This window comes from Orussus abietinus, unplaced genomic scaffold, assembly GCF_000612105.2.
Source record: "Orussus abietinus isolate OABI.00-Male unplaced genomic scaffold, Oabi_2.0 scaffold172, whole genome shotgun sequence".
Classification (NCBI taxonomy): Eukaryota; Metazoa; Arthropoda; class Insecta; order Hymenoptera; family Orussidae; genus Orussus; species Orussus abietinus.
The window spans coordinates 89,197-102,201 of record NW_019395182.1 but is presented as its reverse complement, the minus strand read 5'-3'; the positions used below and the strand labels follow the sequence as shown (position 1 = coordinate 102,201).

Genomic DNA, 13,005 nt, shown 5'->3' with positions numbered 1-13,005 from the left:
GTTTCTTCCCTCATCTCCTAATTGTCAACCCGTTTCTTTATTTCTTTCGGGTCCGAAGATCTCCCTTTTTCTAGGCCTCGCGTGGAGGATGCTGAGGATTTCTTCCACATCCTTCGAATTCCCAAATCTCTTGGAATGATCTCGGAAATTCTTTTCGGCATCTTCGTCGACCTCGACATCTTCGACAATTTCTCAAGGAATCTTCATTTTGACTTTCCGCCATGTTGGATTTTCAGAACCCCTTAAAGCAGCCTTAGCGTCTCTGTCTAGGAATTGGGTTGTTTATTGCAAAATCGAGGACAAATTTTACTTACAGGGAATATGTTTTGCACATTTTTTTTTCCACGGTTTAATTAAAGAAGCGATTAATGGTGCCGGGGAATACATTAATTAATACGTGGTTTGTTTTCTTGCGGAATGTCATTTTTTGAGCCTTCGAAAATCTCTCCACGAATTTAGGGAGCAATTCGGCAGTACCGGACATTTTATTTTGAGGGTGTTGTTGTTAAGAGGTTCATTTTTTTATCGCGATATCAGAGAATAAGGTTATCGTGGGAAGTATCTTCTTCGTCGAGGACAAAGTGCTATCTTTGAATTTTGACTTGCAAGTCGAAAGTGCCAACGAATTCGTCCATCTCTATCTTTCGAGTCCTCATTTTCTATTAACTCGTGATCTCTTATTCGATAAATCGATCCGCATTTACCTTCGTTAGTTCTTTCATTGAGAATTCTCGTTACAATAAATCAGAGGATAGTTTGAAAATTCAAGTGGAACTTGTGCAGCCATTTTCGCCTTCTCGGATTTTCATACATACCCTGAGAGAGAAAAAAAAAAAGGTGCAATGAAAATCAAAGAAATATTTCTTCGAATAGTACCAAAGGAATATTTTGTAAAATCAAAGAATTTCACTCAAATGAACCGAAATAAATAGTCATCGTTGCATTCAATTCATTTGATTTTCAGTCAAATAATTACTCTTTGAATAATGAAAATATATCTTCGGTGCCGTACAAAGAGATATTTCTTCGGCTCGATGGAATTTTTCTGTCACGGTAGAATAGGCGAGATAGGTTTGTAAAAACTTCGGAAATCCAGAAATTAAATCCAGCCCCGACGACGGATTTTCAACGCGACGAAACGGAAAAGAGAGAAAAAAAAATGAATTCGGACATTGTGACACGTTAAACGACTTAACGAGAGACGAAATATTCCCGAAAAATCGGGAAATGCACTAAAACCTCGAAAACTTTCTTCTGGTGAACATTTAGAGACCGTGAAACGAGTGCTGCGCGAATACCACACTAGGATTGGTACTTTGGAGGATCAGAAATTCGATATTGAGTATATCGTTAAGAAGAAAGACTACGAGGTACACATTTGATGCCGTCGAGAGGCAGACACACATTGCGAGAGTACTCTCGAAAAGCAAGCTCAATTTTTGTTCCTTGATGCGCAGTCATGGATTTCTAAAAGGACTCTAAACACCAGCTTCGCACTTTAAACGTGCTAACACGGCCCAAAAGGCACAAAATAGTGGAATTCACGTTTTACACAGGTCAATCAAGCGGAGAGAAGATGGTAGATGTCAAAATTAAACGCATATCCACCCACGGTTATCTCCTCCACTTTAGAAATATATTATACATTTACAAGAAACATTGATTTAACGCGTCAACTTTTCAACGCTTTTATCCCTACTCGAGAAGTAACGTGAACTCTAACGTAAAGTTTTAACGTTATTTCAACGTATAGCAAACGTTTAACCGACGTTCATATCACCCGACTGAATAACGATAGCTTACTAAACGTGAAATAGACGTTATATCGACGTTGAATTTATTGGAACGGGTGAAACAAGTGTTTTTTTTGCACACTATAGTTTTTACACCATTACTCAACGTGTATTCCACCATTTTGTGTTTATTAGCCTGAGACACATTTTCGTATCTTTGTTTCTCCTCTTTACTCTATGCTCAGCTTTCCTGTGAAGTGTCCGTCGCAGAATTTCGTGAGAGCAGAGAATAAGTTACGTTATATTGAGGTATATGTATCTTTTCCTTCGATTTTCAGTGGCGTCATTTTTGTCGATAAAGCAGGTTTCGCGTTATCTCTCTTAACTTAAACTTTACGTCCGCCATGTTACTTTTGACTTTCCGAAGTCGAGGCCGCATCTCGTCCACCGATTTTATTTCATTTTGGGAACCTAAGACAAGGACGAGGATCTAACAAACACAGGTATTTCGAGGTTTCCCTTTTTGCGCCGTTTACTCGTTACCTCCTCGTAATTACTCGTAGGGATTTTAAGCTACGTCCAATTTAATGCCCGACAAATTACCGCTTTCCATTCTAGGCAGGGAATCAACGTGCTTCACTCGGACTGGTTGCATTCAATTAATATATATATATATATTTAATAATTCCCCAAGAATAAAAACAAAACACATGAAAAAGGGTAGAAAGTGTCCTTTCCGAGGTGGAGAAAATTTTTGCTACCCTGAGAAAGAAGTTTAATTGACAGGGACAAACATATATCGTTGGCTGAGTCATACATCATTATAAAAAAACAATTATTTCGTCGAGGAGAGAAATTACATTGTTATAAACGAATGTTGTTCACTCTCACAGACATTTCTTTCGAAGTATTTTTTTTTTTTTGAAGAAATAGGTAGTTCTTTGAGTCAACCAACTCTTCTTTCTTTTTCTCCCAGTGTGTGATTCGGGTGGGAATGAAAAACAATTAGGAGAAAATTCAAAACAGAGTGAGGAGGAATGGGATCCTCATTTTTTGAACGACTTAAGGTGAAGTGAAACATCCTTCAAATCAGTCGATTCGAATACACTTTTTTTTAAGGGTATTAGACCAAACTGTCCGAAACTTTGACACATCACTTCTGATCATCTAAGAATTGTCCTGACGCATTCAAAATTTGAATTTTTGGAAAGAATTTTTTAACTCAGTCCAGACCAGAACGAAAATGGCGTCGAGCTCTCATATTTCGATCAGTATACAATTATCGAAGGCTCTGATATGAGAATCGAAAGGGTCAGGACAATTTTACGACAATTTAGAACATTCTGGTAATCGATAAACTCGCATTTGAACGGGATAACTTCTATGCTAAAACGATGGTAATACGAGGTCTCGGAGTGAAAATTTAATTGACCTGGAAATCACAGATGGCGCAGGGGGTCCCTCTGCAGTCAATTAGGGCCCCAGAAGGCATGAATCCAGAGGATTTCTGGAGTTTTACTTCGATTTCTTTATAATTATTGTACGAAAACGACAGGTGGAATATGCCATTTGGTACAATACCCAATATAATTTGACCCAGCTGTCAATATAAAAACGAACGTCGGCAACGTAAGCATTTAGAAAAATCTTCTTTATCGACCAAGTTAATAGACGTGTTTCACTTCACCTTAAAAGTCTGTATTAAGGGGCTCTTTTAATCATTCAAAGAATGTCAATGCCATGTCAAGTTGACAGTGGCCAGTCCGAGTTAAGCAGGACTTCGAAGTGCCCTTAATTGACGTCTTCCGCATTTTGGCAGCGTCCGTGAAGTCGATTCTGAACCAGTATCATAAGAGGATCAACGGCCTCGAAGAGGAGAAGTACGACCTCGAGTACGAAGTCGCCAAGAAGGACTTTGAGGTCTTTCTGAGCTTTGCGACGAGAAAGAGAAAGAAGGAGCATGCGATTAGGCGATGTCCCCCAAAACACAAAATAGTGTAATTCACGTTTCCTACCCGTAAATCCATCCGAAACAAGATGGCAGACATAAAACTTAAACGTTTATCCACCCACGGTTCTTTCCTCGACGTTAACTATAGATTTACAAGAAACGCCGATTTTACGCGTCAACTTTCCTACGCGTTTATCCCTAGTCGAGAAGAAACGTGGACTTTAACGGCGTTCGCCACCAAGTGGGGACGATGACTTCCACCGCTAGATGGCATTAGCATCGAATTCGGTGGGAGGTAACCAAAACGTACTTTCTCGCTCGGATGAGGGAGACGCGACGCATAATGGGCAGTGTTTAGCAACGGGCGAAAAATGTGTGCGTATTTTGCACGTATACAACTCACACAACGGCTAGACGCCTCTGGACTAGGCGCCGAAACGTGTGTGACCCTCGGCCGCACGCACACGCAAGTTGGACGCTCCGCCTAGAGTCGGCAACGGTTGCTAAGGAATGCCCAAATTCCGCGCGAGAAACTTGAAAATCTTGAAAAAGGTGCTCCACGGGGACAACGATTTTGAGCGTATTTCTCAACCGATCGAGCTCAACGAGTGCTCGTTTTAAAGATAAAATGTTGACGTGTGTTTATATGGGAGCGATTTTCGATCGAGCACCTCCTTCCTAGGTAAAAGGGCATTGAAATTATGTCGCTGCACTTTTTTATATGATAATGACCACTTATCGAAAATCGCTCCCATATAAACACAGGTCAACGTTTCATCTTCGATATGAGCACTCGTTAAGCTCGATCGGTTTAGAAATACGTTCGGAATCGTTGTCCTCGTGAGGCCCTGCAAAATCGCTGGAGTGGTGAGCGCCCTTAACGTAACGTTTCAACGTTATTTCAACGTATAGTATACGTATATGAACGATTATTTCACGTTCGATCCACGTTTAAACGACGTTCATGTTGCCTGACTTAAACGGCAGTTTCATAGACGTGGAATGGACGTCACATCGACGTTGAATTTGTTAGAAAGGGCGGATATTGGAATGTTTTATGTTTTTTCGTTTAATACAGATTATACGGTTACCGTCGACGGTTGTACACATTTCTCAACGTGTATTCCACGATTTTGTGTTTATTGGGGTGTAATTTCACCCTCCATCTCGCCTAACGCTGGAATAATCTTTTCCGTCCCTCGGTAGAAGCGATCTCGTAGAGAACGCTAAAAAGAAACGCTGCTAGCGCCGTTTTCGCTCTGTATCGTCGTAGAGATGTAGAACTCGCTGGCTAATTTCATTCGGAAAAAAAAAAAAGAAAAAAATAGAAAAGAGGCGACCAGTTCGCCGTCTTTTTTCCCGTCCTCGGTTTCCTCCTTCCCGGATTTCCGGGGACTTTTCGAGAAGCCTCGCGCCATTTTCTTTCTCCTCTCAAACGTTGACTTCTCGGCCCAGATTCCAGGGGCGATACGTGGCGCGCCATTTTTAGAACTAATGTCGACTCTGCCAAATTCTGACGATGCCAAGAGAGCCGAAACCAAAAGGAAGAGACTCGAAACTCGAGGAAATTAAGCGGCGGCCCTTGGGAAGCCAAGATGGCGGCCCCAACCACTGATCTATATACTAACTGGGTGGCTGATATCCTACAAAATGGCGTTTTGAAGCGACCACAGAGGCCTCTGATTATGGGCACGTCAACTAATATCGTAGTATTTGCGCATGCGTCAAAATGACGCGAAAGACATAAGTGTACTCCTTTTTCTTCAAAATTTCAGCCTTCCAATATGACGTTACGAAGTTGCAAGTTTATTTCGAAGTTTATCATCAATGTATGATAATCCACCTTCGAGACATGAAATTTATAATTTTACTACAATCTTATGCACTAAACGTGTATGAATTGTAGGAATATTTTTAATAGTGTAGGTATCAGCTATCTAGTTAGTATATAGATCAGGGGAACTAAGATGAAGGCTCCTAGGATACCAAAATGGCCGCCCCCCCGGAAACCAAAATGGCGGACCTCTTGCGCGCCTCACGCTAGATCCGTCTCACCTACCGTTACTCTTTTTCCTCCGTAGATCGCCAATTTAGCTAGATCGTAGACTACGTATTGTCGCTCGCGTCTCTATGCTCTCTTTCTCTCATCTTCGGCGTCTTTTGTAGAAACTGAGTGACGCTGAGCCGCCTTTTCAAGCGCCTTCTTGTACGTCTCGTTCGCCGCTCCTTTTTCAGCGATTTACATGGCTCGCCGTTAATCGTTTTGTAGTTGGTTGTTCCGGTCTTATTTTCGCAGTAGATGGTGTTCTTTCTACCGTTTATGCGTTTCTCGTAGGCACTCCTCAATTGCGCCAAAAACAGCATCTCGTATTCGTATGTGCTGCACTTCCGATTTATAAACTTTTCCTCCATTTTGCGACCCCTCGATGTCACTCTTCGTTACCTTCGAACTTAATTCAACTCGTAAGGTACAAAAAAGGGCGATCATAGACCAAGGAGTGAAATTCATTGGACCGATGAAACCGATTTCGTTAATTCGAAGAATAATTATCTGGCAAGAATAAACTCGAATAAATTGGCATAATTCCGAAAGAAAGGTTGCATACAATTTATTGCAGTTCATTGCAGTCAAATAATTATTCGTTGGAAGTAACGATATATTTTCCTTTGGTATTGTTTGTAGATATATTTATCTGGTTCGGTGACATCCTGTTTTTTTTTTTTCTTTTTCTTTTTTGAGGGCAGGAAATGCGCGGAATTAATTGGTTTTCCACTTTTTTCGGGAATTCTCTCGAGACGAGGTTAAGGGTCAGATCGCGGAATCGAGGAAAAGTGCATTTAGGAGGAATTGTACATCCTGTGTCAATTTTATGCTTCGATGCCGAGCAAACCCGATTTTCAATCCTTCACTCTCTCTCTCTCTCTCTCTCTCCCTCTTCGTTCCGCTCTTTCCTTCCGATTCGTTCTTCACGGTTAACACTGTAATTGTTGTCGGCTTCACGCTTCGCTTTTACACTTCTCATCAAAATCACTTTTCTACGTCTGTCTTCTACTTTTTGTATTCTCCTGTATTCCCCTCGTTCTCCTTCTCTCCTTGAATCTCGTCCTCGTCGGCCATTGTCCCCTTTTTCTCGCATTTCTGCGTCTTCCGAAATCTCTTATGCAGTAAGTCGACGAGAAACGTCGTTACGGATTTGTAGATGCATTTAGGGAGCCGGTGATTCTTCAACATTTTTTGTTCATTTACATATTCTCTTGAGAGTCGTACGCTTTTCTTAAGAAAACGCGATCGAAATTATGCGAGATGATTTCCATTTACCCGGAGAAATTTCAAGTGTCAATTCCGAGGGGAGGGAACCAATAAATTCGGATGATGGATGGACACTCTTCGTTTTTCTTTTTTTACATGTTTTCTTGAAAAATCGTGTAACGCTTTTCTCTCAAGTTCTCGCACCGAAATTCTTGCGGTATGATTTCCGTTTACCGGGATAAATTTGAAGTGCCAAGTTTGCACTTGGAGAACAAATAAATTCGGATGGTAGTTGAACGTGGTTTTTATTTTCACGTTTTTTTTTTTTTCGGTATTTATCTGGAATGTGAATCTTTTCGGAAAGTATGCAGCTTCGGTTCGAAAACCAAATTAGGCTTTACGGATCACGTGTACGATTTTGATCGAAAAGTAGAGTCGAGGTAGAAAGAAAGAAAAAAATGGAAGGAAAACCACATAAGGCCTGCCAAGACACCATGGTGGTCCTCACCAGAATTTCCGCCATTCTTTGGTGAATTCTTATTTTGTAGGCGATCTCCAGACGATTTGTGCGGTTTACTGGCACAGATTATATCTTCTCCAGGGTGCAACATTTGACCACGAACGGAAAGTTAAATGTACTGACAAGCAGGTAACTAGTAAAGGGCGGACCTTGAATAAATAATTCAAGTCCTGCCAGGGCAGGAAATTTTGTTTTGAAATTTCGGATGTCTCCAAAAAGAAACAATTCTCAAATTCCTACAACCTCCCCAAGACCGCCGTAAGAGAAAAAGAAAAAAGACTTATAAACAATTTAATGTCAACGGTAAATTACCAACGAAATCGTTTAAACAAAAAAAAAGAATAGAAAAATGTCAAAGAAATTTCTCCCCGATTTTTGGCATTTCAGATGGTAATTGAAAATACGTCAAGTTTTATTTTTCAATCGTAAATAGTGCGGGTGAATTGTCAATTGGTTAATTGAAAGCGCTAGATTTTATTATGTATATATATATAGTTGGTTTATTTTTAATTTTAATTTTTCACGGGGGCATATTTTTAAGTCCAATTTGTATGAGGGGAGAAATCCGAAATTTCTTAAAAAATGTCCGGCTTGACGAACTGTCACTGTTACCAGCACGATACTCTTCGACACGGATTTCACCATTTTGTGACAGTCCAATCGATGACTCGTTTAATTTCCTTGATGGAGGAAGCACTGATGGGTAGATTTAGTAAATTAGTTAACTAGCCCCCCTGTCTACTCAATTGCACGTACAGGACATGAATCGTCGACTCTGGATCGTGATAATCCCTTATCTCTCATTTACTCGCCAAATTTCGAAGAATAATTGTTTAAAAAATCGCGAAGGAGGAGGATCGCAATTTCCCTGGACGAAGGTTCAAAGGAAGACACCATTTCTCTCGAAGAGAAAGAATTTCCATGAAATCTTTTACGTATTCATTTAATATTTTACAGCTTTATGTGGCAGAGTTTCAGCCTGATTTCGATACAGCTTTTTCCACATAACAAATCGGTAAATTGTTGCTGGCCAAAAGGTGGCTTTTCTTCGATTATGTCATTATCGTGTCACCATTGGCTCGCTCGACGAGTTCGCGTCGAGTGGCAATTTTGTGCCAATTTTTAAGTAGAAATTGCTATTAGCGTTGTACAGTCGTTCTCTGTGAAAATGGCGGACGGGATATCTTTTTGCACCGTTTCGCTGTCATTTGGTTTGAATTTATTTTCGGACTCTGGATCTCTGCCAAGTGAGACGGATGCCAGCTTTTTAGAAGTTATTCTACCCTCCGGAAATAATTCTTGAAGAAGTACAAGAACATTTCGGATCGGAAATTCGATCCTCCTTCTCGGCAGTCTATCAGACCGGGTGTTTTAATTTGCCGAAGATTTGCAAAAGAATAAAAGAAGATGAAACGCGACGCAGGACTTTTCGATCGGTCAAGGTAAAAACCGAAAAAGGAGAGAAAATGGAGTCGGCAAATTAAAACGCCAAGTCCGCAGCCCGAAAATTGGCGTGCACGTCCTGGCGACAATTTTCCATCGGAAAGCCGAAATTTGGAAAATCAACTTTTCCACCCAACAGCGTCGTCCTTTCACAGAAAAATTTTCAGGATTGTATTAACAACTAGTATTGTAAAAAAATCTTCAAATCTACGAACTTGAATATCTAGCCGCGAGAAATCGAATTATAGTTCGATTCGATTCTACAAAAGTGACTAAATTTACATTTTCGATATTTTAGGATTTTCTTCTTTTTTTTTACTCAGAAAAATTCAAACTTAGGTGTTGAGTGTAAATTTGAGCCATTTTCGGGGAAGCGATTAATCGATCTATCGAACGGGACGTGCACGCCAAGAAAAAAGGAAAAGAAAAAAGAAAAAGAAAACTGAAAAATGGCGCCGCAAATTTCGATCGCAACGACTAAAGTAACCCGTGGGGTGTTCCACAAAATTGAGACTGGTCTCCATTGCTTGTAGCCGAGTTGAAGAAGATAATCCAAATGTATTACGACCGCGTCTACATTTGTGAGGGTCAGAAGTGGGATTTGGAGCTTGAAGTTCGGAAAAGGGACTACGAGGTATATCCGTTAATGTATAAACAGGAGGAGAACACCATCGCCCCATTTTTTTCCACTCTTTTTCTGTATCCCGAAAGCCCAAAAAAACTCGATCACAGCAGGCCGAAAGCATGACTTTTTCCCCATTCACAATTTCCCCATTGTTCTCCCCCTCCGTTTGCATCAATTAAAGATGATAAAAGAAACGTCAACGGCAAGGCAGAACCGAAAAAAAAAATCGAGAGAAAAGAAAATCCCGAGTTTCATGATTATGAAAATTAAAATGCACCGAAAACGTCGAGAATGTGTTCCTAGAAAACGTCAGAAAATTATAGTCTCAGAGAGATTAATCGTGGATTCGGTCATGCTTTCGGTGAGGCCGACTAAACGAGGAAAGACGATCCTTGAGAAGATCCTGAGAGGACCTCAAAGAGGGAAAAAAAGACCTGAAAGAATTTTTCAAATTTCGCGCGCTATAACCTTGGTCAGTCCTGCCAGCGCGCGCCATCTTAACGCGATCGACCTCCTATTCACTTCCATTCTTTTGTTTTTTTTTCTCTTCGACCTCGTCCCGATTTTTAAGAGGATATGTGCCCATAATTATGAAAGTGGTCTAAGTCAAGATTAAAAAAAAAATGAGTATCAGTTATTTCACGCCATATTATTTCAAACGAAATTAATTCAATGTAATTTCGAAACAAAAAATATATGACTTAGACCACTTTCATAATTATGGGCACATATGACAGTGGTATCCGAGGAGTCCATGTTCATGAAACTTTTCTCCGAATTGGGTGTACCAGTCGTTTTATACTTAACAACGTGAACATGGAGACTACAAGGAAGGCCCCGGCCCCCATGAATTTTCATATTTTATAAAAACTGCAAAAATGTCCGTGAACAAATTTTAAAAATTGATATTTTGCAAGTGTCGGGACCTTCCTTATAGTCTCCATGTTCACGTTGTTAAGTTTTAAGATATTTGATAGAGCCGGTTCGGAGAAAAGTGTCATAGAGACTCTTTGACGCCACTTTCGTATCGCCTTAACGCGTATAGATGTTACCGTGAATGACCGAAATTGGAGAATATCGACTTTCACCGGTGAATGTCAACAGATACCAAATACGTCGGTGAAAGATCGAATATTTCATTACATTGTTATACATTCGGACCCTCTCCAGTGTGTGTCGACAATCACACACCGGTGAATGTCAACATTTACCGGTGTAAGTCAGAAATAATGGTATTTACCAAATATTTCGGACATACACTAAGCGACTACGTGAATGTTGACATTCACCGGTGAAAGTCGAGATTCTCCAGATTTCGGTGTTTCACCGTAACATAGATACGCGACGACTCTGAAAATTCGGTAACCCCTTCGTGCCCTGAACCCATTTCTCTCAAGCTCTCGAAATCGCGATTTTCGTCCCTCGAGGGCTGTCAAAAGCGAATGCGAACCTGTCCGGGACAGGTTCTCTCCGGCAGCGAAATCTGCCCTTATTTCGGGGGATATGAAGTGCCTTTTTTCTTTCTCTATCGCGACTTCTCCCTCTCTCGATTTATATATACCTCGTTCACTCTCCTCTCTGTCTCTCCGGTTAATTCGCGGCCCTGCGCGAGCGGAATCCCCGACGAAGACGCGCTTTTTATAAAAGGATACTCGTTCCTAAGGACACGTTATATAAGGGCATTTTTCATACGGGAGATCCTACGCAAAAATGTATTTTATAAGTGTATTTTTTATAAGGACTCTATTAATATGAACGCTTTTTTTAAGGCCCCGTCTTATGAGAGCGCTTTTTCTAAGGGTGCTTCGTACAAGAACGAAAATGCAAACAAGGCCAGATATTCGCGACCTCGTCGGGGATCCTCGAGGTCCGCAAGTCGCGAAACTTCAGACGGCCATCTCGAATTTTCTCTCCCAATTTCCCGGAGAACTTCCAACATTTCCTTCCACCGTTTCCCGACCGAGGAGGAGCGTACTAACCTAGAATCCGCGAATTATCCGCCGATTCAAAATCCGGGAATTTTCCGCGAGTCCAAAATCCGGGAATTGTCCACCGATTCAAAATCCGGGAATTTTCCACTAGTCCAAAATCCGAAAATTTCTGCGCGAATCCAAAATCCGCGAGGGCTGAAAAATCCCTTTCGGTCTCAGGGCTGGGCAAGCTTATAGAAGGGTCTCGAAACTCTCGATTTCCTGGATGACTCGAAGGGAAACGCTAGTCGGGACTAACTCTTTTGCCGATCCTGGCGAAGGGACTGTGCACCCTTTTTTTTTCCCTCGTCGCCATCTCAGGCTTCGGTCCTGGGAACTTCCGACGGACCTTCGAGGGCCCCCGGGACCGGCCCTTCCGAGGAGTACATTCGCGAAGTAAAGAAACTCGGAGGTCCGTCAGAGCCCCGGAAAGGGGACCAAAACCGAGCCTCGAGGGACGAAAGACGGGAAAAACCGACCGTACACGAAAGCTACACGGAGAAAAATGACATCGATATATAATATACGGTAGCGTTTCGCGCCAAACACACTTACGAGTGCACTTGAGTCTCGCGCCAAGCGCAACAGCTGATCATCAGCTGATCAGCTGACGCTAGTAAAAGGAATAAAAAAAATTCCTACGGTTGTATTCCACCGTTTTCATTGAAATTTACAATTGAAAATTGTACGATAGCCCTGATTATATTCTTACGTATCCTTCTTGGCGTGTCAATTTTATCTGTCAATGCAATCTAGAGTCAAGGTATGTTTATTAAAATTTTATGTCCAAGCTGCAGGTATTTTAGGGTCAGGAGTTATCGTTACGCGTAAATTGTCGTTCTGGTCAAAACGGTGCCTTTATTTACGGGTCATGAATTAAGATTGATTTTTCTCCGTGTACCATCTTGGAAATCGTGCCCCCCAAAGTCTTGGCCGCGTGTTATAGATTAGCTGAGTGTGTGTGTGTGGTGCAAAATCGAGAAATGCCCCCCTGTCGGTTTTTGATTCGACGGTTTTCTTCACCCCAGCCCATGGTTGTGCACACGGCTCTTGAACCATGAATTTCCATGGTGGGGAACAATCGCTTGGCGAAACCGTTTCTACTTCCAAAAGCCGCCACCGCTTGGCGCTGCGGCAGGGTAAAGCAACGAACATAACCTCGACGGAGCATTTCCGCGGGTACACCTCGAGCGGTGAAAAGTAAAATTGGTCTAAGTCTTAAGGTGATATGAGTGTCATGTACACCTGAAAACGTCAAAATATTTATGAAACTTTTCTTCTAACAGGGTGCAACAAATCATATGAAAGTCCTGAAACTTGAAATATTTCAGTTTTCGAGAAAAAAAATGTCGTATTTTTCCCGGATTAATCATTTATGTTGAAGTGTAATAATGTTAAGTTGAAAATTAAATAAAAATCGCCATTATCGAGCGATTGTCCCCCACCGTAGATTGAAAATGAAGTGAAAATCGCTATTATCGAGCATTGTCCCCCCAACATAGATTGAAAATTA

At 41.3% G+C, this 13,005-nt stretch overlaps 1 protein-coding gene across 22 annotated transcripts in view; it reads left to right on the top strand.

The window, feature by feature from the left end:
• The window catches only part of LOC105697208 (troponin I), a 50,727-nt gene that overhangs the window by 12,321 nt on the left and 25,401 nt on the right, over nt 1-13,005 (top strand). For 14 of the 22 annotated variants that reach the window (XM_012420333.2, XM_012420332.2, XM_012420325.2 and 11 more), the window contains one exon: nt 1,270-1,370. The exons of 4 other annotated variants lie outside the window; for them this stretch is intronic. In XM_012420333.2, coding sequence (XP_012275756.1) covers nt 1,270-1,370 — 101 coding nt within the window. Of the gene's footprint in view, nt 1-1,269; nt 1,371-3,552; nt 3,654-7,482; nt 7,584-9,430; nt 9,532-13,005 lie in introns of all 22 variants that reach the window. 4 more of the 22 variants (XM_012420321.2, XM_023433683.1, XM_012420322.2 and 1 more) reach the window with 3 other exon arrangements.